The sequence below is a fragment of the Rana temporaria genome, chromosome 5 (genome assembly GCF_905171775.1).
Source record: "Rana temporaria chromosome 5, aRanTem1.1, whole genome shotgun sequence".
Lineage (NCBI taxonomy): Eukaryota > Metazoa > Chordata > Amphibia > Anura > Ranidae > Rana > Rana temporaria.
The window spans coordinates 42,560,366-42,586,985 of NC_053493.1; the positions used below are offsets into that span (position 1 = coordinate 42,560,366).

At 44.4% G+C, this 26,620-nt stretch overlaps 1 protein-coding gene across 1 annotated transcript in view; it reads right to left on the bottom strand.

Annotated features, from left to right (window-relative positions):
* TRDMT1 (tRNA aspartic acid methyltransferase 1) overlaps positions 1-26,620 on the bottom strand; it is a 64,172-nt gene that overhangs the window by 28,060 nt on the left and 9,492 nt on the right. The window contains exons 2-5 of the mRNA XM_040352465.1: positions 19,638-19,747; positions 5,623-5,699; positions 2,658-2,729; positions 547-612 (exon numbers count right to left, since the gene is read on the bottom strand). Coding sequence (XP_040208399.1) covers positions 547-612; positions 2,658-2,729; positions 5,623-5,699; positions 19,638-19,747 — 325 coding nt within the window. The remainder of the gene's footprint in view (positions 1-546; positions 613-2,657; positions 2,730-5,622; positions 5,700-19,637; positions 19,748-26,620) is intronic.

Below are 26,620 nucleotides of genomic sequence, written 5' to 3' on the forward strand. Positions count from 1 at the left end.
ACGTTAAAAAAAAATTGAGCTATTTATTATAGCAACAAGTAAAAAAATGTTTTTTTTTCAAAATTGTCGCTCTATTTTTGTTTATAGCGCAAAAAATAAAAACCGCAGAGGTGATCAAATACCACCAAAAGAAAGCTCTATTTGTGGGGAAAAAAGGACGTTAATTTTGTTTGGGAGCCACGTCGCACGACCGCGCAATTGTCAGTTAAAGCGACGCAGTGCCGAATCGCGAAAAGTCCTCTGGTCAGGAAGGGGTTTAAGTGCCCAGTAAGGAAGTGGTTAAAATATGCATATTTCTGGGGCTTTTAATCGCTATTTGGTGACAGGGTCTCTAATTGTTTCTCCTCTTCAGCACAGATCATATCGCCAAGTTCCTAGGCACATTATGGTCAGTACTAAAAAAAAAAATTCCAGAGAAGTATTTTCTCTAGGAAAGGTAAATAACTCAGTCCTTCCATTATTCTGTATTCATTCACACCAGGAAGTGTGTGATCATCGCTTTGAACTATTATTATAGCTAATATTGAAAACAAATCTTTGTCTTACCGTGCTTCAGATGATTCAAATCCTTTCACGTTTTCCAGAAGAATATATTTTGGAGTTTTCTGAAGTCTAAACACAAAGTATCCATGATTTGTTATAACACTCTGAACATTGAGCACAGAAGTATAAAGTAAAAAAAAATCAAGGCCCAGATTCACAGAGAGCAGGGCGCACATTACGCCGCCGTAGAGTAACCACCGTACGCTACGCCCACGCAGCCCAGAGAGACAAGCATTGCATTCAGCAAGCCAGTGCTCCCAACGCTGCGCCAGCGAGGCGTGGGTTTCAAAGGCGTACGCCGGCGTAAGTGGAAGTGGGCGTGACCCCATGCAAATGAGGCGTGACCCCATGCAAATGATGGGCCAAGCGCCAGACCGGTACGTATCACGAACTGCGCATGCGCCGTGACGTGGACGCATGCACAGCACACCCCCCTGCGCCTGCTCATAACCACGCCGGTACAACTGCCTAAGCTACGCCGGATCACTGCGTACGCCGTGAACATAACCTACGCCCAGCCAGACACACGTCCAACGCACAATGCGCCACCTTGTGTTCCCTGGTGCAGACCTGAGCATGTTTGTTGCTGGATTGCACCTCTTTTATGGGGAATAACTTTACGCCGGACGTACAACTTACGCGGTATTTCCCTCATTTGCATGTTTGAATGGCTAATCAATGGGAGCGGCACCATGCTCCCAGCCTAAATGTGCGCCCACCCTACGCCGACGTAGCTTGCTTACGCCGGCGTAGGGTGGGCGTAAAAGAGGTGCAATCCAGCAACAGACATGCTCAGGTGTAGCCTGTTTTTAGGCGCATATTAGTTTGTGGGTCTGGCGCACACATATGACTGGGCACATTTGCACTTACGTCGGCGTAACTTGTTATACGTCGGCGTAAGTGCTTTGTGAATCTGGGCACAAGTCTCCAATGCAATGTAGTTAAATGCTTCATTCACATAGGGGGCGCACACAACCATACACCCGTGAAGGGCCGTGTTTACCTGCATGGGGGTGCAAAGGTGTTCCGAGCCCCCCCATGCACACAGTCCTGTTGCTGTCGATTGTAACCCTAAATGATACAGGACAACAGCAAGCCTACCAATCCCCACCTACAGTGAGGGGAAAAAGTATTTGATCCCCAGCTGATTTTGTACGTTTGCCCACTGACAAAGAAATGATCAGTCTATAATGGTAGGTTTATTTTAACAGTCGAGAGACAGAATAACAACACAAATATCAGGAAAAACGCATTTAAAAAAAGTTATGAATTGATTTGCATTTTAAAGAGTGAAATAAATATTTGACTCCTTCGCAAAACATGACTTAGTACTTGGTGGCAAAACCCTTTTTGGCAATCACAGAGGTCAGACGTTTCTGGTCAATGGCCACCAGGTTTGCACACATCTCAGGAGGGATTTTGTCCCACTCCTCTTTGCAGATCCTATCCAAGTCATTAAGATTTCGAGGCTGACGTTTGATAACTCAAACCTTTCTCTCCTTCCACATATTTTCTATGGAATTAAGGTCTGGAGACTGGCTAGGCCCCTCCAGGACCCTAATGTGCTTCTTATTGAGCCACTCCTTTGTTGCCTCGGCCGTGTGTTTTGAGTCATTGTCATGCTGGAATACACATCCACGACCCAAATTACCATTTTGAGTTGCTGCAATGAAATTTCAGCAAAATGAACTAGTCTGCTACATAATTTTTTCACTTTGATTTTCAGGGTGTCTTTGAATTCAGCCCTCTGTAGGTTGATAGTTTTAATTTCCATCAAATGATGTGGCATCATTTGGTTCCTAACACATTTCCCAGTCCATATCAGTATAGATATCCAGCATGAGATTTTTCACCATTGAGATCGGATGTGTTTTCAAAGTGTTCCTTCACTTTTTTTGAGCAGTGTAGAGTATACAGTATATATATAAATATACTGTATGTTAAACAGAGATGCCAAAACGTTTTATATATCAACTAGAAAACCCCTATTAGTAAAAAATTTCTACAGACAGAATCATCCTCTTAAGTATATGAAACAGTAATATTAAACACGTTACTGAACTTATCATACAGTTTGATCCAAGAATGAACTTAAAAAAAAGCAGACATTGTACCTTGGCAGGACTTCCAAAACATACAGGAAACTCTTTGCTCGGGGGTCAGACACATCACCTTGTAAGCCTATCCTATCGGGTGAAAAATGAAAAAGGAGAACATATTTATAATTTGGTGGACAATTTCTAGTTTCCCTGCAAAAACATTAAATGTGTATAAGGATAAACATACAAGTCCAAATCAAGCCAAAATTTAGAGTAGAAGAAAATATAAAGAGAGTAGAGAACAGTTTAAACATATCTGGTTTGTATGGCTGTCTGGGCCCTTATTGGGGTGATTCTCATTAATTCACAACACATTCATGTTATGCATTAGGATGAAATGAAATAGGAAGATTTCCCAGCTTTTTAGGCTGAGCTTCTCCTATGGGTCACAGGAGTGCAATTCGTTTTGCACGCCTGTGACCCGTTTTCAGCAGAGAGTGGTCTGAAGTCTGCTCTCCGCTGACGTCACTGCCATCAGTCGAAGCAGCACATCATCCTGACTTAGGAAGTCTGGATCCGCCAACTGACTGGACTGATGGCAATCTCAGCCTCTCAGCAAGCCGCTAGGAGTCTGAGACGGACGCTCCCCGCCCCTCCACAGCTCATCACTCCAATGAGTGTGGAGGAGTCAGCAGCTCTCATCTCGGGGAGGTGGGAAAACTGAGCGGTGTTCGGTGGCTCGGTTCTCAGCGCAGAGGCAGCAGGGGACAGATGCAGCATCGGTCTGATGTTGCATCCACCTAGGTAATTATGAATCTAGAAAAAGAAAAAAAACTTCTCTCTTAAAGCGGGAGTTCACCCATTTATTAAATTTTTCCCCTTTTCCCCTTAGATTCCTGCTCGTTCGGTCTAGGGGAATCAGCTATTTGTATTAAAATATGATCCGTACTTACCCGTTTTCGAGATGCATCTTCTTCCGTCGCTTCTGGGTATGGGTCTTCGGGACTGGGCGTTCCTTCTTGATTGACAGTCTTCCGAGAGGCTTCCGGCGGTCGCATCCATCGCGTCACTCGTAGCCGAAAGAAGCTGAACGTCGGTGCGGCTCTATACTGTGCCTGCGCAAAGACGTTCGGCTTCTTTCGGAAAATCGTGACGCGATGGATGCGACCGTCGGAAGCCTCTCGGAAGACTGTCAATCAAGAAGGAACGCCCATTCCCGCAGCCCATACCCGGAAGCGACGGAGAGGATGCATCTCGTAAACGGGTAAGTAATGCTCATATTTTAAAACAAATAGCCGATTCCCCTAGTAAAAACGAGCAGGAATCTAAGGCTAAAAAGTGCCCTCTAAGGGTGAACCACCGCTTTAAGCTGGTAATCAAGAACATTTATGCCCGATACCCAAGAAAGGATATGCCTTTCCCAGATGACTTTACACAGTACTAGTGACTAACAAATGCAAGTACCCACTGCACATTTCAGCTGGTTGGCCACCAACATTATGGCAACCAATGAAACTGGTACTAAGGATCATTGAGAAATGCATGAATGATGGCAGTGCTGGGGTTCTAGGATTAACTCCCACAGGGTACATTATAGGCATTTAATTATCTCACCATTTTTGTGTGGGTTTCTGCCAGATGCTCCACTTTCTGCCCACAATGCAAATACATACTAGCAGGGTAATTCAGCTCAAACTGACCCTTCTATGTATAGGACTGTGGTCACGCAATCTGTCCTAAGCTATTTGGGTGAAGGGACTGATGTTAAAATTTAACTTTCTCTGTGAAGTTCTGTGGAATATGCCAGCACTGTATAAAGAAGAAAGTGAAGCTGAACTCCAGCCATGAAAACATTAAATATCTTCCTCAATCGCCACAAAGGATGGAAATCTACTTTGTGATCACCAAATACCTTAGCAAACCCGATTGCTACCTTATACATTAAGTAGTGACATCACCACGGTGCTGTATATAGCCTATGCAGAGAGCAGAGCTGTGGAAGGGACCCAGCAGCTCCACTCATTACAGGCTGCCTGCCAAAAACGACACAAGGGGGCGGAGACAAGACCAGTCACCCTGCAGAAGGAGAGAGAGCAGCAGTGACCGGTCTGTATTGCAGGAAGCTCCTGCAAAGAGGCAAAGTTTTTATACTGTATTACTACACAGATCTGAAGAAAAAAAATACACAATAAACACCAAGATTCAAGTCAAGCCCTGTACACATGGCCCAGAATCTCGTCAGGAAAAAAACGTTGTTTTTCCTGACGAGATTCTTGGCAAGAATCGCTTGCTGGCTGAGTGTACAGACACTCCATTCGAAAGAACCACCGTTCTTTTGAATGGCACGAACACGGTGACGTCATCGACTATGACGAGCATGCGCTTGTCACATTCGATGCCGTCGCCGCCATCTTGCTACACCCTACCTATGCCTTGGAAGCTACCGCGCATGCGTCAAAGTCATTTTGAGCATGCGCAGGTTTCCATGGAGAGGTAAGTATACACACTCTCGGGTTTCTCAGCAGGAAAACATTGCAGAGAATCTCACAATGAGAAAATAGAGAACATGTTCTCTATTTTTCTCGTCTAGATTCTGGGCAGTTTTCTTGACGAGAAACCTCAAAGCCTCGTATACAAAGCGTGTGTACGAGGCTTAACAGTACAACATACATGATTTATCACGTACCCTTTATTTTTCTTGTATTTTCTGATATTATACTTTGTCATTTACTGCTGAGATGCATTTGTGATTTAAAAACGGTTTATTGTGGTGCATTTGCTATGGATTTTTACAATGCTGGCACGATCTGTTTAATAAAACTTTATTTGAGAACAAAAAAAAGTAACAGTACACATGCTCCTTGTATCTGGACAATACTTGCTTATCCCAGAATTCAGCTTTATAAAATAAAGATTTCAAAATACTACATTGAAAACCAAAGATTTATACTTCAAATATTAACCCCAGAAAATCTCTGTTGAATCTATCCCACAATTTTTGTTCGGTACGGTTAACATATCCTTTATTTTCCAAACTTACCGTGTAAATGGCTGGCAGGGTGGACTCATCAAGATCATATCAAACGATAAGGAATCCAATTCTTTTAGTGCTATTCCCTGATACAAAGGAAGGAAAAAGCATGCTGAGTCACAAACCACAAATGTAAGAGCGAGTTTAGAAGAGGTTTATGGCATCTGAACAATGGAGCCCATGAAAAGACATAAATGGTTCGGCATATTCTGAGCTAAAGAGCAACAAAAGCAAGTTGTCACAGGAACAAGTGTCCCCATTGGAAGATTGACCCTCTATTCCTGGTGAGGACTCAAATTTTTGGATTTAAGCGGTGAGGAGGCATTATACCACCTCCTCATCACCGACTGATTTAACCCAATAAATGCCACATACCACGGGGTGGTTGTGGCATGGCCTCCCTGATCTCAATGAAAGATTCTGACAGGCGGTGCCGCTTGTCAAACTCTGCAAACTGTGTTAAAATTTGTGAAGCAAAGCATCCCAGACACTACATGTAAACAGTCCTGTCAGGCTGTCATCTTAAGATTCGGGTGGGTAGCTAAGGGGTGGTAAAATCATGTTCAGCTGCCTGTGTAAAAAAGCCTGTAAAACAGCCCAAACTCACTGTGGTTCTAACCTCCAAATTTAAAAGAAAAAAAGATATGGGTAGCCTGTTTTTTGTAGCATAACCTGTATGAACAACAAAAGCTCTACTAAACAAGCTGTGCTTCAAATATCCATTCCCATGGGAAGTGTTCAAGTTTGGTGTACAGTAGGTGTTCCTCCATATTAAAACTTTTATATGGCCATGTGTCTTGTTTAACTGCCCTGTACGGGCTTCTGAGCCAATGAACGAAGGGGCTCATACAGTGCCTTGAAAAAACAATTCATACCCCTTGAAATGTTCCACATTTTGCCACGTTACAACCAAAAACTTAAATGTATTTTATTGGGATTTTATGTGATAGACCAACACAAAGTGGCACATAATTGTGACGTGGAAGGAAAATGATAAATGGTTACCAATATTTTTTACACATAAATAAATGAAAAGTGTGGAGTGCATTTGTATTCAACCTCCTTGATGGCCCGTACACACGATCCGAATATCGGACGAAAATGATCGTTCGATGAAGAATCATACGATTTTCGGATCGTGTGTACACTACTTTCGAGAGCCGATCACGACAGTTCATCCGATATTATTCGATCAGACATGCACGAAAATTTTCCTTGTACGATGTCAGATCGTACGATTTTCGTTTAGTCAGTACAGTTGTCGTCCGAAAATACAATACAAATACATTACAACACATGACATCACTTCCGATTATTTTTTTCGGTCGTACGAGAATTTTCGTGACTTTAATAACCTATTTCATTTTACTTGCGACTATTAAGCGGAAAAAGTCGTACGATCCGTCGTACGATATTCGGATCGTGTGTATGGGCCAATACTCTGATATCCCTAACTAAAATCTAGTGGAACCAATTGCCTTCAGAAGTCACCTAATTAGATAATAGAGTCCACCTGTGTGATATGTAATCTCAGTATACTGGACTTGTTGTTTAATTTGAATAACATTTTTTTGTATTTGATCGCTCCCACTACCTCCTGGTGCAAGGTGTTGCAATGGGGACTAAATGTGCCCCATCGTACGCCAACTTGTACCTGGGGGGGTGGGAGCGTGAGATTTTTTCTTCAGACAAATTTGGAGATTTTTTTGATCATGTTTTGATTTGGCGTCGCTTCATTGATGCCATTTTTGTTGTATGGACCGGCAGCCTTGAAGATTTATCTTCTTTTATGTCATCTTTGGCTGAAAATCGTTATAATTTCAAATTTACGATGACTCGTGATCAAAAGTTGATAATTTTTTTGGACATCTCAATTTATCTAAATCCAGATGGTACTTTGGGTTCTTCTCTTTACAGGAAACCATCTGCTGGGAACACGATCCTACACGCTACCAGCTCTCATCCCAGGTCTCTGGTACAAAGTATACCTTATAGCCAGTATTTAAGAATCAGAAGAAATTGTAGTCAAGATCTGGATTTTGAACGAGAGGCCTCGGCCTTGCAGTCTCGATTACTAAATAGGGGCTATAGCCGTTCGACTCTTAAAAAGGCATATAAAATGGGCCTAAAACAAGAAAAGACCCGAGTTGATTCACCATAAAAAGAGTCCCAAAGATGGTCAACAGGTACAATTGATCACGAGATTCTCAGCCGAACACAAAGTTAGAAAAATTATTAAAACATTTTGGCCTTTATTGTCTGCCGATGAGACAATTTCTAAGTATATCAAGCCTTTTCCACAAATTACCTATAGAAAGTCCAGATCTTTGAAAGATCAACTGGTTCATAGCCACCTCCAAACTAAATCTGGGGTTAAACATAGGGGTACGGCCCCCTGTGGCCGATGTGATTTTTGTAAATTTGTTTCCAATTCAACTGAAATCGTTCTTCCAAATGGTGCTATCTACAGACCAAACGTTTTTGCTAATTGCCAGTCAATAGGGATCGTTTACCTTATGAAATGCAATTGCAATGCCTTTTACGTAGGCAAAACAAAGAGGCCCTTCTTTCACAGAATTAGAGACCATGTGTCTCTTATTCAGAAAAAGAAAATGGAGACCCCTATAAATAGACATAGTGGTCTCTTTCATTTTTTCGACCCTTTAAGAAGGGAATTTTTTGCTTTGGAATACTTACCCTTGAATGAAAGAGGGGGGGGATGTTGATAAGACCCTTCTTCAAAGGGAGACAAAATGGATCCATTTATTGGCAGCCACCCGGTACCCCGGACTCAATAAGTCCATCAGCTTTAAGCCATTCCTCTAAGCCATTCCTCTTTTGAGCCAGTTCTCCGCATTTGAACTTTCGAATAAACAAAATGTATTTGTTTATATACTATTATTTTTGTTTATCTTGTGTTTTGTAAATGGCAGATCATGGTCCATGTACTCAGAGTGCCTTTTTGCCTTTTGGTCGGATTAAATAATTTTATCTTTCATTTAATTTATATATATTTTGTTTATATTTGTTTACTTTATTTTTATTTTATTTTTCATCATTGTTTCTAAAATCTGTTATGCAGGAATAGCACCTTATGGAGTCAGGTGACCATATGGGCGCCCAGGGCTTTCATCCCGATTGCCCCAGGTTTATCTCTCGGGTTTCTGGGCTGGCGCCACCCGCTGGAGGTAATCTATGGTCTTGCCCCTTTTGGTAGTTCATTTTTGACTTTTAACCATTTTCCTTCTTGGTACAATCAAGTTTCGATTTTTGGTAAGGATGTAAAAATGCAGAGGCATACATTTAGGTGTTTCTTGTGTTTGCCAGGTCTGCCCTGCCTATTTCTAGCCTCATTTGCATTCATCTTCCTGCTTCCTGGATGGTTTGATATAATTTCCGGTTCCTCCCATCATGCCTCTGTCTCTGGGAGTCATGCTTGTGGCTGTCAGAGTCTTGCTATGCCTCATGGGACTTGTAATTCTGCAACAGCTGGAGGCATGCTAATTGCATATCCCTTTAGATCAAAGCATATTCATGTGTTAGAATGGCCCAGTCAAAGTCCAGACCTAAATCCAATTGAGAATCTGTGGCAAGACTTGAAAATTGCTGTTCACAGACGCTCTCCATCCAATCTGACAGAGCTTGAGCTATTTTGCAAAGAAGAATGGGCAAAAATTTCACACTCTAGATGTGCAAAGCTGGTAGAGACATGCCCAAAAAGGCTTGCAGGGGGGGGGGGGGGGGGCGGAATATAAACACACTCCACACTTTTCACATATTTATAGGAAAAATTGAAAACCATTTATGTGCCACTTTGTGTTGGTCTATCACATAAAATCCCAATATAATACATTTAGGTTTTTGGTTGTAATGCCGCGTACACACGGTCGGAATTTCCGACAAGAAAAGTTCGATGTGAGCTTTTGGTCGGAAATTTCGACCGTGTGTAGGCTACATCTGCCTTTTCTGTCGGAATTTCCGACAGCAAAAATTTAAGAGATGTTCTCCAATTTTCCGATGGAAAAGTTTGTCGGAAATTCCAATCGTCTGTATGCAATTCCGAAACACAAAAAAACAGGCATGCTCTGAATTAATTTGACGCATGCTTGGAACTATTGAACTTAATTTTTCTCGGCTCGTTGTAGTGTTGTATGTCACTGCGTTCTTGTCGGTCGGAATTTCAGACAACATTTGTGTGACCATTTGTATGCAACACAAGTTTGAGCCAAAAGTCTGTCGAAAAAAAACCCACGGTTCTCTTGTCAGAATTTCCGATCGTGTGTATATGGCATTAGATGACAAAATGTGGAAAATTCCAGATGTGAATACTTTTTCAAGGCACTGTACTTATTGGGTCTGTCTACAGGCCACTCATATACTCTGTATCGATCACTGTGTGCAAAAGATATCAAGGTCAAGTTTTCTAAATAACTGATAACTATGTCTAGAAAAGATGATATCATCAAACATTAACCAAGCAAGCTGCCAACAACAGAGAAAACTCAGGAGGTGATCGCTAAAGGTGCCAATATAATATTGCATTGTAAAACCAGGGAACTGTCATAAAGATGAAATGCTCCAGCCAAACTAACTGGCCCGATCTTTACTAGGTTTGGGCAAACACATACCTTATGTGTATACAAACCTGTATTACTTGGATGCTGATCTTCTAGGGCCTAATCCTCAAAAACCCGGCGCAACGTAACTTTTGCCATTTAAGTTACACCGCCGCAAAATCTCTAACTAAGTGCCCGATCCACAGAGCACTTACCTAGAAACTTTGAGCGGTGTAACTTAAATCCGGCCGGCGCAAGGTGTTCCTCTTCAACTGGGGGCGATTCCCATTTAAATTAGGCGCGCTCCCGCGCCGGCCGTACTGCGCATGCTTGTGACGTCATTTTCCCGACGTGCATAGCGCAAAATTACATTACGCCGAGCTTTGTGGATCGCGACGGGTCAATAAAGTTGCGTCGGGAAAAAAAAAAGATACGGCGAAAAAAAAAAAATTTAAAACCAAAAAAAAAACGCGTCGCTGGACAGAAGGGTCTGCTTTTACAAGGTGTAAACAGTTTACACTTTGTAAAAGCAGCCCTAATTTTACACATGCAACTTAATACTTACGGAGAAAAAACGAAGCTGAAAAGCTTTGTGGATCTCCGTAAGTGCTAATTTGCATACCCGAGGTGGCATTTCGACACAAAATGCCCCCAGCGGCGGATGCGGTACTGCATCTTAAGATCCGGCAGTGTAAGTCCCTTACACATGCCGGATCTTCTGTCTATTTCTTGGAAACTGATTCTGTGGATCAGTTCCATAGATAGAAACAGGGATACGACGGCGTATCAGTAGATACGCCGTCGTATCTCTTTTGAGGATCTGGCCCCTAGATCTTGGTGGCATCACACATGTAGCAGTACAATGAGTGAATAAACTGGCAGATTTAATGAACATATGGATGGATTTTCCATACAACCTGAGTGCATTATGAATCCACTATAGCTATGCGTTTCAGTTGCCGACCAGGCTTTTTATAGCACTTTTTGTTTGCAATTTAAAGTATTTTTTGCTAGAAAATTACTTATAACCACCAAAGATTATACATTTTTTTAGCAGAGACCCTAGGGAATAAAATGGCGATTCCTCCCCTCACTCTCTCCCTAGGATACCCCCTTATGTGCACATTATCCTAAATTGCTGACATTCCCTCATATGGTCAAAATCTACAGGCTAACCACATATGCTTTTTCCTATGTTTTTACATGTATGTTTTATTATTACACAGGTTGCAGTATGGAGAGGGCCTTCCGCTCTTCATGTGTCTTTTTCTTCCTCTGTTAAAGCAGAACTCCGGGTTTGGCAAACAATTCCCCGTTAGTACACCCCCACCCCCCCTACACAAAACACTAAACAGTTATTACATTTGTGAAATTCCTTATGCTCTGTCTTCCGGCTGATGTATGGTAACGTCCCGGCGGGGCTGCACATATAGGCACAGATGAAACCGCACTGGTGGGTCTCATCACTCATTGCCATGATGTGCCGTGTTGAACTTCCAGTGACCAGTATGAGAGAGTGAGAGCGATAACACAAAATTTAACACACCTGCTCCCCATTCACACATGAGACATTGTAACAGTTACGGGTTACACGACACCGGGGAGGCAAAATGGCTAATTGGGGCCAATTTGGACATTTTCACTTAGGGGTGTACTAACGTTTTGTTGCCAGGGGTTTAGACATTAATGACTGTGTGTTGAGTTATTTTGGAGGGGACAGCAAATTTACACTGTAACAGTGTAAATTCACTACTTTACATTGTAGCAAAGTAGCATTTCTTCAATGTTGTCACATGAAAAGAGATACTGTATATGACCTGGAGTGGGGCCCAGGGAATTATGGGCCAGATTCACAGTGGAGATACGACGGCGTATCTGCTGATACGCCGTCGTATCTCTGTTTCTATCTATGCGACTGATTCATAGAATCAGTTACGCATAGATAGCCAGAAGATCCGACAGGTGTAATTGTTTTACACTGTCGGATCTAAGGATGCAATACCGCGGCCGCCGCTGGGGGGAGTTCGCGTCGTAAACCAGCGTCGGGTATGCAAATGAGGAGTTACGGCGATTCACGACGGATTTTCGCGTTCACTACGTCGCCGCTAGTCTAGTTTCCCGTCGCAAAGTTAGTCGTCGTTTTAGGTGCCCTAACTTTAGTCAGCAAGCGTATTGCTGTCTAAAGTATGGCCGTCATTCCCGCGTTGAAATTGAAAAATCAACGTCGTTTGCGTAAGCCGTCCGGGAATACGGAATTACGCTACGCGCGTCGTCGTTCGAAAAAATGACGTCACGGCACGCAATGCACGACGGGAGTTCGGAAACGGAGCATGCGCGGTAGGTCAGGCGCGGGAGCGCGCCTAATTTAAATGGCACATGCCCATTTAAATTGGCCCGCCTTGCGCCGGAGGCCGCTGGCGTAGGTTTTCATCGCAAGTGCTTGGTGAATCAGGCACTTGCGATGAAAAATTGCGGCGATGTAACGTATCTACGATACGTTACGCCGCCGCTCTTCTATGTGAATCTGGCCCTATGAGAGCATTTGATGGCAGTGCTTAAGGATCCTTGGTCCTAACTACAAACAGGGGTACCTTGTTGCTGTACCCGGAAGCCAGAATGTCCACATCTGGTGTTTGCCATTCCTGGATATAGGAGTTTGACGATGATCAGGATGAGGAGCCCATTCCCTTTGGTCCAGATATGATGGCTGAAGTAATCTGCCTTTCATTTGTCCACTTCTGGGATGTGAACAGCAGAGAGGGCTGGACAGAGTTTCTGTTCAGGTGATCAGACTTTCTTCCATTAAGGCTGCCTGACCTCCAACCCCCTTGGGACATATGCTACAGCTGAGGTGTTGTCTGTTGTCTGATTGTACCCAGATCAGTTGGGGGGGGGGTTAGTTTTATTGCTCTGAGCTCAAGGATATTGATAGGGAGCTTTGAATGTTTGCAGACAGTTGAAGGGGAGATGAGCCTTTCAGAAGAAGGTCGTCTATGTACCTTGGTACCCGAATGCCCCCGAGTTCTTAAGGAGCAAGAAGTACATTTTTGTGAATACACTGGGTGCAGTGAATAGGCCAAATGGCAGTATCTATCTATTACTGTTAAGCGCAGAGTATAGGACAGACATGATGCCTGAGGTAATCTGCCTTTCATTGGTCTACTTCTGGGATGTGAACAGCAGAGTTTCTCCACCTATGAGATGATCAGACTTCCTTCCATTATGGTTGCCTGACTTCCAATGCCCATCTAGGTACCTTGGTACCTAAATGCCCTGAGTTCTTAAGGGGCAAGAAGTAATTTTTTTGTGAATACTCTTGGTGCAGAGAATAGGCCAAATGAAAGTGTGACAAAATGGAAGTATCCATCTCCTACTGGTAAGCGCAGGAAGCACTGATGGTGTAAATTTGAACATGTGAATAAGCATCTCGGATGTTTACTGATGCTAAATAATGTCTAAAAGAGGCAGTAATAGACCTTGCAAACTCCATGTGAACTTTAGAAGATGAAGATATTTGTTTAGGGATTTTAGGTACGGGGCATGAGGAATATCCCTGCAGTGTTTTGTCACTGTAAACAGGTATGAATAGTGCCCTGCGAACTTGTCCTCCAGAGAAACCGGCATGACTACTTCCTGAGGTAAAATTGGTTCAGCGCAGTTTGCAGATTTGTCTTTCCTTGAGACAATTTCTGATCTCTTTAATACCACCTAATGAGGCACCACCCAGAGAAAGGCACTGGTACAGACATCCCACCACTCTTAGAAGTGAGGGCTCCCCTACATTGTGAAGAGGATTGTTGGGCAAACTTGGTAGGTTTTGTGTTCCAAATCTTGCGCCGAAAGGAAGGACTGAGGGCTTGGCTTTGAAGATGGAGCTTGAGGCGAGTGATATGCCACTCTTCTTTATGAGGAGGTGGAAGTCCCCAAGGAAGGGGGTTAAGGAACCTTCCATTGTGAAAGAAGTACCAATATTCCTGTGACATCTTTGATGCATTTTTCAAGTGACTCACCAAACAGATGTACTCTTTTAAAAAGCATCTGTTGCAAGGCGGGGTTTGCAAGCTAAACAGGCTTATAGCCATAAGATTCTACTCATGTGGATAGAAATGAGAGTCAGTCTGGAGATTTGTTTCAGTCTTGTTCTGGGGCATCAACACAAAAGGTAAAGCAGAGGGCAGTGCCTGTAAGTGCTCAGCCAGAATTCGATCCTGAAAGACACTACCCTAGTCCAAACAGCTGCGGTCTGGAAAATAGCAGCAACTGCCGTTTGCAGAACTGGGCCTGCAAGGTTAAAGACAGCTTTTATAAGTGTCTCAAATCATCTGTCAGCAGAATCTCTAAATGAAGGAACATCTTCTATAGGCACAGTAAGGCCCCGTACACACGACCGAACATGTCTGCTGAAACTGGTCCGCAGACCAGTTTCAGCGGACATGTTCGGTCGTCTGTACAATTTTCCGGCGGATCGGACAGTTTCCAGCGGACAAATGTTTCTTAGCATGCTAAGAAACATGTCCGCTGGAAGCCTGTCCGTCGGACATGTTCGGTCGTCTGTACGACTTACCGGACATGTTCGCTCGGCCGAAAGCCCTCGCATGCGTCGAAGTGATTCGACGCATGCGTGGAAGCATTGACCTTCCAGGTCCGCGCACGTTGCCGCGTCCTCGTCGCAGCGACGGCGCGACCACGTCACTGCGTATCGTGTCCGCGCGGATTTCTGTTTGATGGTGTGTACAACCATCAGACAGAAATCTCCGAGCGGACATGTCCGATGAAAACGGTCCGGCGGACCGTTTTCATCGGACAGTCCGTCCGTGTGTACGAGGCCTAAGATTGCACTGGATAGAGAGAGCGAATGTTTATCTGAATTTCTGTTGTGGTTTCCTTCTGACTGGTTTTCTGCCATTTTTAAGTGCCGAGGTGAGCACATAAGCAGGATCCAATGCCCAAAGCAACATTACAGGCCTCCCCAGTGTGGGGTCTGGGTACAGCTCCCAAGGTTATGCTGAGGTTGCATCGATGCAGATGGACTACTTCTATTTGTTGAATTAGAATTCAATAAAGAATCCAAACTAAAAAAAAATGAATGAAGCAAACCTTAGGACGCTAGCAAACAACTGAGATCTCATGGAGCAGGGTAGGACGATAGTGATACTCCCAGGGAGGCATGTCCAGCAAAGTTTTGTTAAACGAGAAGTATGGGATTTTTTTTTAATCCTATAATCATACTTACCTAGGTGGATGCAGCATCAGTCCGATGCTGCATCTGTACCCCGCCACCTCTTCACTAAGAACTGAGCCACCAAACCCTACAGATGTCTCCGATCTCTCACCTCCCCGAGCGGAGAGCTGCTGCCTGACGATCAGTAGGTCTCTTGATCTGCTCCTCCACGCTCACTGGAGTGTTGAGCTGTGAAGGGGTGGGGGAGCGGTTGTCTCAGCGGCTCGCTGAGAGGCTGAGACAGTGCCGCAATGTCATCTGGGACTTCGCCCCTATTTGATTGACGTGCCTGAGAAAAACTCCCCCCCGGCGGATAAGGTGCGTCACGACTTTCCGAAAGTAGCCGAACCGCGAATCGGCTCTATACTGCGCCTGCACAGTCAGCTCTACACGGCTCCTAGTCGGTGCGCAGGCGCCGTATAGAGAACCGACTCGCGGTTCAGCTACTTTCGGAAAGTCGTGGCGCGCTTTATCCGCCGGGGGGGGGGTTTTTCTCAGGCACGTCAATCATATGGGCGAAGTCCCAGATGACATTGCGGCACTGCACAGGAACGCCCACTCCCGCGGGAGCGAGTACCCAGAAGCCGGGAGGAAAATACAGATAATACCGTATGTACACCCCCCCAAAAAAAAACGGCATACTGTACATGTTTGAGGTATACTGAATGTAATGTTATATACTTGTTTTTTTGGTGAACCTCCGCTTTAACCACCAAAATGGTCCGGGCCTTAAGTGGTTAAACAAAAGCACATCACTTAGATGAGAACGGGCAAAATGGAATAAAATGGAAATCTGAGTTTCAAGCATTGAAGTGTGAATGGGAGCTAAAGATGCCAATTCTGTGCTGTAGAAAGTACAGATGAAGTATCTTCAAGTCGTATCATAGTGACATGCAACAAAATTGATGACTGTGGCAATTTAAAAAGCGGTCTTATCAGTAACCTTTGCACAAAGCTATCTGTTAATCACAGAATCATGGTTTTCCACTAAGCTGATATCTATTACATACATGAGTGCAGAAGTTATAAAAAATGCTTGTAAAAAAAAAAAATTTAAGTCAGAACATTCATATGAAGATGCATAAGGAAATTCTCAGTACATTTGATGATTTGACAAATGATGTTTGAAAGTACTGTACTTCAAAATGTTGTTTCCTTTGAACATTCCATATTGGTATGAATGTCATTTCTCAAATAAAAACCACATTTACTGTTCAATCGAGAACATTTTTCCATCTTGCCCCTTCAAATTTTCTTTAACAAAAATCTATTTGAACCCCTATTACCGATAAAAAGCTTCTAGACATTTGTATCCACTGGAAAAATAATTGTGACAACTGCAAGACTTTGTTCTTCCTAATGCCCGGTATATTGAAAAGCTTCTGCTTCTCTGACCCCCCAGCCTCTGTTCTGTCTCTGCTATCTGTGTCCCTACTGTGGATGTTTACCTTCCCTAGTTGTCTATTGTCACTGTGAGAAGGTGTAAGTCTCCGTTCACACCTGAGCGATTTGAATCACAGGCCGAATCACCGTGATTCTGGCCGTGATTCCAGGATTGCGGCAAAAAGTAATACGATTTTGGGGCTATTGCCGAGCGGCAAAACGTGCTACAAATCGAGGCAAAAATCGCAACGGCAAACACTCCTGGTTCTGTGCCAAATTTGGTACATGAGCTTCTTTGGAGCGTTTTTTGAAGCAGAGGAAGGCACGTTCAAATTAATTTTGCTGCTCCAAAAAAAAAAAAAATGGAGTTTGGTACACACGAACAGAAAATTGTAGGAAAAATACAGATTTCAGAGCAATTGTATGATAATCTGCACTGCGGAAAGGCAAGTATATTCATTCTTCTTTTACAGACGACCTGTTGGGTAACAGTGAATCTATGCAGATTGGGTCATTTTAAGACTGAATACCAAGTAGAAAATAAAAACAGAAAAATTAAGGAAGTCATACTATTTTAATTATATCATGTATCCTACTTAAAGCGGGGGTTCACCCTAAAAAAAATAATTCTAACATTACATGGAGCCGACCTATGAGACCGACAGTATGCTGTTGTTTTTTATTTTTTTCTTGCGTACATACCATTTTAGGGCTATTTTCACCCCCGGCTTCCCCGCGGGAGTGGGCGTTCCTAATCACAGTCTGTGATTGACGTGCTTCCGACCGGCGCATACTGCGCATCACGAGTTGCCGAAAGAAGCCGAACGTCAGTGCGCAGGCGCTGTATAGAGCCGCACCGACGTTCGGCTTCTTTCGGCAACTCGTGACGCGCAGTATGTGCCGGTCGGAAGCACGTCAATCACAGACTGTAATTAGGAACCCCACTCCCGCGGGGAAGCCGGGGGTGAAAATAGCCCTAAAATGGTATGTACGCAAGAAAAAAAATAAAAATACAGCATACTGTCGGTCTCATAGGTCGGCTCCATGCAATGTTAGAATTTTTTTTTAGGGTGAACTCCAGCTTTAACTATTTTAAAGTGGAGCTCCACCCAAAAGGAGAAGTGCCACTTATCTGCCTCAAGCCCTCATACCCGTGAACAAACTTTGGGTTCAGATTCTGGTCCGAACAGAAAAAGGGTCCTGTGCGTGTTTGGACCGAATGCGGTGCGATATCAGCCATACGATCTTTATGGCTGATATCGCACCACACAGACATTGCATATAATGTGAACAGCAGTGCGCTACGAATTACATGCAATGTCTGGCATCGCACAAGTGTGAATCGGGCCTAACACACAGAAGTTTGCTCCAAGAAGGAATTTAGTTACAATGTTTCATGTTGTTACAAACTTGGCAGACTGCCGGGATTTTTTCTCCACGTATTCCAATGTCTCTCGTTGGCTCTAATTCACAACATGCAGTCAGTTTCCGGTCAATTTCTGCACTGGAAACTGACTGCATTGTGTGAACTAGAGCCAACTAGAGACATTGGAATACATAAAAAACACTGTGGGCCAGATTCACGTAGGAGAGCGCATCTTTGTGCGGGCGTAACGTATCCTATTTACGTTACGCCTCCGCAACTTTGACAGGCAAGTGCAGTATTCACAAAGCAAAGTTGCGGCGGCGTAGCGTAAATAGGCCGGCGTAAGCCCGCCTAATTCAAATGTGGAAGATGTGGGTGTGTATTATGTAAATGTATTGTGACCCCACGTAAATGACGCTTTTTCCCGAACGGCTCATGTGCCGTCCGTGAAAGTATCCCAGTGCGCATGCTCCAAATTAACCCGCAAAAAGCCAATGCCTTCGACGTGAATGTAAATTACGCACAGCCCTATTCGCGAACGATTTACGCAAACGACGTAATCGACGGAAAATTCAACGCTGGCCCGAGGTCCATACTTAACATTGGTGCGCCTCATCTACGCCTCATAGAGCAGGGGTAACTTTATGCCGGAAAAAGCCTTACGTAAACGGCGTATCTGTACTGTGACGGCCGGGCGTACGTTCGTGAATAGGCGTATCTAGCTGATTTACATATTTCTAGGCCTAAATCAGCGTACACGCCCCTAGCAACCAGCGTAAATATGCAGTTAAGATACGACGGCGTAGGAGACTTACGCTGGTCGTATCTTAGACAAATTCTGGCGTATCTGATTCTTAGAATCAGGCGGCAAGATACAACGCCTCACACTCAGGCCTCGTACACACGACCGAACATGTCTGCTGAAACTGGTCCGCGGACCAGTTTCCGCGGACATGTCCGACCGTGTGTAGGGCCTACCGGACCGGATTCCTGGGCTAGCGGACAGGTTTCCAGCGGACAAAAGTTTCTTAGCATGCTAAGAAACTTGTCCGCTGGAACCATGTCCGTCGGGCGAGCACGACACTCCACACCAGGGAGAAAGCCTGTCAATGTAAAGAAAGCTATTTAGGAAAACAAAATTGTACCTTTACAACCCCTTTAAGCTGAATCTTTAAAAAGTAATGTTGACAGCTAGGGGCGCTGTGGGAACAATTTGGTCCTTGTCAAAGTCTCTCAAATGCCTACACCTGTCCATTTTTTTTTTTGCTTTCTGGACAACTTCAGGGACAACATGTTCACTTGCTGCCTTATATATCCCAATTACTTTCAGATGCCATTGTCACAAGATAATCAAGGTTATTCACTCTATGTCATAATGTTATGGCTGATTGAGTGTATTTGTAATATACAATAAGATTTTAATTGCCCAGATTGATCCCTGAGAAATCTCCTTGGAAAACACCTCTGTTTTCATTTTATAATAAGTAAAGAAACTTACCTCTATAGTTTTGGGCCATAATGGAGTGTTTGGAAAATTATATCTGTAGACTTCATTAGCGGTAGTATTAACGTCTATAGCTGCCACCACGTCCGCTGATGCCCCACTTGCTGAAAGAGTATGAAATAAAACAGAATTCTTTTAAAAAAAAATTTTTTGAAGGGATCCTGTACTGAGGCACATTATGGGGGAGATTTTCTAAAACTGGAGCACTCAGAATCTGGTGTGGCCGAGCATGGTAACCAATCGGCTTTCAACTTGCGTTCACCTAAACATTTACAATAAAACCTGGAAGCTGATTGGTTTCTATGCAGAGCTGCACCAGATTTTGCATTAGAGTCTACTAATGTTCATCTCCCTCTGGAAACTCTAGTTGGGCAATTATACAAAATAAATTCAGTTTTTTTTTTGATGTCACAATGTAGGGTATAAGATTTCCTATCATCTGTGCCCAGTCTTGTCACACAGAGTTAATCCAGCTCTGAGCAATCCTCTTTGTTTTTCAGTGAAATAAAACGGACAGAGAAAAACTAGGGATGCACCGATATATCGGTGGCCGATACATATCGGCCGAAAACAACCGGCCAGCTTCGGGCTCGGGAAAGCTAGTATCCGCTCGGCCGGGCGGCGCATGCACAGATACGTAATGGCGCCACCCGGCGCCATTTTTGAATAGCCGATCGAGTCAGGAGGACGCAGGAGGGACACTTTGGCAGTGACACTCGCCATAGGCAGAGACAGAGGACGGAGCCGTGACAGCACAGCCCAGAGTCCAGCCCAGCTTCAAGGTAATAAAGAAGATGGTGGCAGAAGGTGATGGTGGCACTGTGGCAGGAGGTTGTGAGGCAGGAGGTGATTGTGGCACTGTGGCAGGAGGTGATGGTGGCACTGTGGCAGGAGGTGATGGTGGCACTGTGGCAGGAGGTTGTGGGGCAGGAGGTGATGGTTGCACTGTGGCAGGAGGTTGTGGGGCAGGAGGTGATGGTTGCACTGTGGCAGGAGGTTGTGGGGCAGGAGGTGATGGTGGCAGGAGGTGGGGGTGGTGTTTTAACATACAATTATAAAAAATAAAAAAAATAAAAGTAATTTTCGGTTTCGATCTGACATTTTTTATTTTTTTCAGGTTCGTTTCGGTTCTGAAATTTCCATTTCAGTGCACCTCTAAGAAAAACCTTAGTCCGTTCCGCCCCCTTGCTGTGAGTGACAGGTTATTTACATATCTCATGCACTAACCTGAGACAGAGACACATCCTGTGTAAAAAGTTCAAAATTCACACCTGCCTCCCCTCCTCTCCCTTCCAGCTCTCCCAGGATTGGCTGCATTTACTGTGTTTTGACTGGATGTTTCTTATCATGGGGTGTGATGAAGAAATGCATGTATATTGCGGTGAAAATAAAGAATAGAAAGCAGAATATACACAGACAATGGATCTGATTTAGGTTAGATGTTTAGGTTAGATCTAGTGAGAGCTGGGCAGAATTACAGTGTGTGTGTCTGAGGTCACCTGATCACAGTTGCAACATCAGGTTATTTACATACCTCATGCACTAGCATGGTGACAGGCACTATTTTTTAATTCCCACCCCCACTCTTTTTCTGAAGTCATGTGGTTAGTTTTCTGGATTTTGACTGGATGTTAGTGATCATAGCAGAATTTAGTGTAATAAATACACAGGAGAAAATGCATGATGGCAAGAGGAGTGTAGAGGAGGGCGGGGAGTCTACTGACATCACGATTCCACCCATGAGCTCCAGACAACAGATCCACCCACAGAATCTGCAGTTTTTCGGGTCTTATAAACAGACAGGGGGGGGGACATTTGACAGGTAAGGATACATGCAGGAGGCGTCTATATCCTTATAGATCAGCACTATGGCAGTAGTTTAGAAAGGATGAGAGTGGCTTTACATCCACTTTCATACTTACCTCGGTGGATGGAGCATCAGACCGATGCTCCATCTGTCCCCTGGCGTCTCTGCACTGAGAACCGAGCCACCGAACACCGCCAATGGCTCGGTTCTCACTCCTCCCCAAGAGGAAAGCTGCTGACTGTCAGTCAGCGTCTTTCCTCTCTGCTTCTCCACGCTCATTGGAGCGCTGAGCCATGGAGGGGTAGGAAGAGGCTGTCTCAGCGGTTAGCTGAGACTGCCATCAATCAGGGCAGCTGGCGGATCACGACTTGGAAGTCGTGATGACGTGCTGCCCCGACTGATAGCAGTGACGTCAGCGGAGATCGGACTTCAGACCGATCTCCGCTGAAAACGGGTCACAGGAGTGCAAAACGAATTGCATGCCTGTGACCCAGAGGAGAAGCCCAGCCTAAAACGCTCAGGCTGGACTTCTCCTTTAACTTACAAGTGTTGAAAACAGCCAGAAAGAAAAGTTAATACAATAAATGAAACTGTGCTGTGTAAGAGTGAACGCACCTGAACAGGTAAGAAAATACTGCCATCTAGTGTGCGGCTTCATGCAACTACCCGGCAATATTTATCCCTGAACAAGACCTTGTCAGGTTATTTTGCAGCAGGACAAAGTTTTTAATATAAAAAGCTTGTATACAACTGGAATGCACGTTGTCATGCATTGCACGGTAACTCTGAAAAATCGAATTCAGCGAATTTGCTTGGAGACGGCAATAGATATACATTTGTTACCCCTGAGATCCACACAACCTCTCATACTGCACAGCCAGGAAGATGGCTCTTCTCGTTTTTAGTTCAGCCTCATGACCTTCCAGCTAAATGGAGAGAGATGATTATGGTTATAATAATGGTTCATTGTCCGAACAGGAAGGGGTGTGCTAATCACAAGACTGGCTGAACAGAGATATTAAAGCGGAGTTCCACCCAATTTTAGAACTATTTCTTAAAATCATTATTGCAGCATATAGATAAAGCAATGGCTTTTTTTTTTTGTTTTTTATGAGAGCTAGTTTCTGGCCTTTGCCACCCGCGGATATGTCCGTCAAATCCGGCGGCGCACTGTCTCTTGGCAGCGATGGTTCTTATTTCCCAGGAGTCAGTGTGGATGGTCGCCGCTTGGGTTGCCATCACAACGGGGGCCGGGAACTTCCAACAACGCCGCTCGTTGTGATGGCAACGTCATAAGCTTCCAGCTCTGCGATTATTTCCGACTGCGCATGCGCGAGAACAGGCGTTGCATGGTCATTCAGCTGCACCGTATCCCAGAAGACAGTGGGGTAGATTCAGGTACCGCTGCGCACTCCTTACGAAAGGGCGCAGCGTCCCGTTTTTGCCCTGCGCCCACGCAAATTAACTGCACTACGCTTCATTCACGAAGCAGTAGCCACGTAATTTGCGTGGGCGCTCCTCAAAAATGCCCGGCGTAAGGGCGCCTAATGTAAATGATCCCGTAGGGGGCGGGAATCATTTAAATTAGGCGCGTTCCCACGCAGAGCGTAGCGCGCATGCTCCGTCGGGAAACTTTCCTGACGTGCATTGCGGCAAATGACGTTGCAAGGACGTCATTTGCTTCAAAGTGAACGTGAATGGCGTCCAGCGCCATTCACGATTCACTTACGCAAACAACGTAAATTTAAAATTTTGCGACGCGGGAACGACGGGTATATGTAGCATTGGCTGCCCCTGCTATTAGCAGGAGCAGCCTTACGCGAAACCCGACGTACGCAAATGACGTAAACTGCGTATGCAGGGCTCGCGTAGGGTTGTGAATCGGCGTTAGTATGCAATTTGCATACTATACGCTGACCACAACGGGAACGCCCCCTAGCGGCCAACGTAAGAATGCAGCCTAGGATATGACTGGCATAAGAGCCTTATGCTAGTCATATCTTAGGCTGCCGTCGGCGTAACGAGGTTCCTGAATCAGGAGCATTCGTACCGCCGGCGCAAGTAAGCAATTGCGCTGCGTAACTATGTTTACGCCGACGCAATTGCTTCTTGAATCTAGGCCAGTGCTTGTGGGCTTCACATGCCCACAAGCAAAATGGGAACTTACAACAAAGCGGAATGAAAGGTATTTGTTAATCTACTATGTTTATTAGAGGGGTAAATGTCAGTGGTAATAATGTATGGCATGACCCAAAATTAGGCTTATAAAAAATAAAAATAACATTTTTGCGGCACTCCACTTTAAGTGCGGGGGGGGGGACAGGAGATACTGTCCTTGAGGTGTCAGTTTCTGCAGAGACTTTAGAAATAATCAGCGATGCAGGCAGTGGGAGAGGTAAGTGTTTACCATCTTCTTTGCAGGTAACTTTTGCTGCTGATCGGAGCAATTTTAACATACAGTGCATCCGCAAAGTATTCACAGCGCTTCACATTTCCACATTACAGCCTTATTCCAAAATGGATTAAATTCATTATTTTCCTCAAACTATACCCCATAATGACAACGTGAAAGAAGTTTGTTTGAAATCTTTGCAAACATTTAAAAAATAAAATAGAAAATCCAATGTGCTGCCACCACCATGCTTCACTGTAGGGATGGAATTGGCCTGGTGCTGCCACCACCATGCTTCACTGTAGGGATGGTATTGGCCAGGGGATGAGTGGTGTCTGGTTTCCTCCAGACATGACACTTGTCATTCAGGCCAAAGAGTTTAATCTTTGTTTAATCAGAACAGAGAATTGTGTTTCTCATGATCTGAGAGTCCTTCAGGTGCCTTTTGACAAATTCCAGGTGGGCTGTCATGTGCCTTCTACTGAGGAGTGGCTTCCATCTGGCCACTCTAACATACTGGCCTGATTGGTGGAGTGCTGCAGAGATGGTTGTTCTTCTGGAAGGTTCTCCTCTCTTCACAGAGAAATGCTGGAGGTCTGTCAGGCCACGTACACACGGTCGGTTCATCCGATGAGAACAGTCCGCAGGACCGTTTTCATCGGTTAACCGATGAAGCAGACTGATGGTCTGATGTGCCTACACACCAGGGCTGTGGAGTTGGAGTCGAGGAGTCGGAGTCGGGGGAAATTTTGGGTACCTGGAGTCGGAGTCGGCAAACAATGCACCGACTCCGACTCCTACTAAATTTAGATTGGAATTAAAAAAAAAAAAAAAGCAAGTTTAAATGTCCCAATTCACAAAAAGTTATAATTAATGACTTCTCTACTGTAAGAATAAAGACCAATGCATGCAGTGCCTCACGTAACCGCAAAACGAACACGTTAAGTGACCGTGAAGAAGCATGCTTTTCATGTGCTTCACTATATGGCACGCAACGCACAATTAGGAGCTGCAATACTTTCCATAGTGTTGTGTTCTGCTTTTACAGGGAACGCATGTTAGAGAACCAGTAAGTGTCCAAATAAAAAAATTACAACAGGAGTTTTATAAAGCACTAAAAGAAGTTGAAAAGTATGATCGCTCATCAAAACTTACTGTTGAAGAAGCCATCCTTGTTTATCCAGAGATCGTTAGTGATGTGGCCAGAATAGTTACTGCAATGCCACCCACCCAAGTCAGTGTCGAAAGATTATTTTCAGCCCTAAAAATCATAAAGTCTGACTTAAGAGCCTCTATGAAAGAGGATCTGGCAGAGGCAATTCTCTTCCTTAGAACTCTACATTGAATTGATTTGCATTTGCTAAGCCTAGAACTACATTTCAAGATTAATATAAACCATTTCTAGGTTTTGCAGATTTTGTTTTTGGTTCATTATAGATAAGCTTTGTTTTTGTTCTAAAACAACCAAATAATGTGGTTTGTATTTTTGAACTGGTAAAGATCCTGTTCCTGATGTTTATGCCTGCTGCTACTATCCAGTCACTTGATTGTTTTCATTGTGTTTGTCTTTTGCTTAAACTGTGCAATACAGTAGACTGTTGGCTTCCCAGCCAGTAGTCCTGTGGTAGGTTGCGTTTCTTTCCCTCAAGGAATGTATAAAATACATTCGCATATTAATACAGAGGAGTCGGAGTCGGGGAGTCGGAGTCGGAAGTACATAAAACTGAGGAGTCGGAGTCGGAACATTTATCTACCGACTCCACAGCCCTGCTACACACCATCAGTTCAAAAACCGATCGAGTCCAACGCGGTGACGTAAAAAAACAACGACGTGCAGAGAAAAATGAAGTTCAATGCTTCCAAGCATGCGTCGACTTGATTCTGAGCATGCGCGGGTTTGGAACCGATGCTTTTGCGTACTAACCATCGGTTTTGACATATTGGCTAGGCGTCCATCGGTTGAATTTTAAAGAAGAACCGATGGGGCCCACACGGTCGGTTTGGACCGATGAAACTAAACTTCAGTCCGTTTTCATCGGTTTGGTCCGATCGTGTGTACAGGGCCTTAGAGCGACCATCAGTTTCTTGGTCACCTCCCTGACTAAGGCCCTTCTCCCTCGATTGCTCAATTTGGCTGGGTGGCCAGCTCTAGGAAGAGTCCTGGCGGTTCCAAAATTCTTCCATTTACGGATGATGATGCAGATGCAGACATTTTTCTGTACCCTTCCCCAGATCTGTGACTTGATACAATCCTGTCTCAGAGGTCTACAGACAATTCCTTGGACACCAATGCACAGAGCAGGTAAGTATAGCATGTTTGTTAGTAGAATGTTATTAGTGTGCTATGCTGGATTGACAGCAAGTTTGCTTGTGTGTGTCTGTCTGTGTGGTTGCCCGTCTCTCTCCTGGCACAGATGTTGGTCTGTGCGAGGAGGGGGGGGGGGGTGAGGTTGTCAGCCTTCGGGTGGTCTGGTCTCATACGGGTGGATGGGTGATCCCTGCTGGTTTTAATGTATGCCACTTAGCGGAAGGAAGCCGTAACCTGCAAGAGTTAAACTTTCCCTAAACAACCAGTGTACAAGAATGGTACGTTGTGTCGTGTGGCCACACCCTCAGATGATGTCAGAATGATGAAACGCGTCAGAGTGGGGACACACTATGACCATTATTGACATCAGCGCGCCACTCGGGGACACCACTACTGCCAGAAATCTGAACTGAGTGCGGTAGGAGACACTGCGATCCCCACGGGTATAATGTTATCAGTATCACACGCCT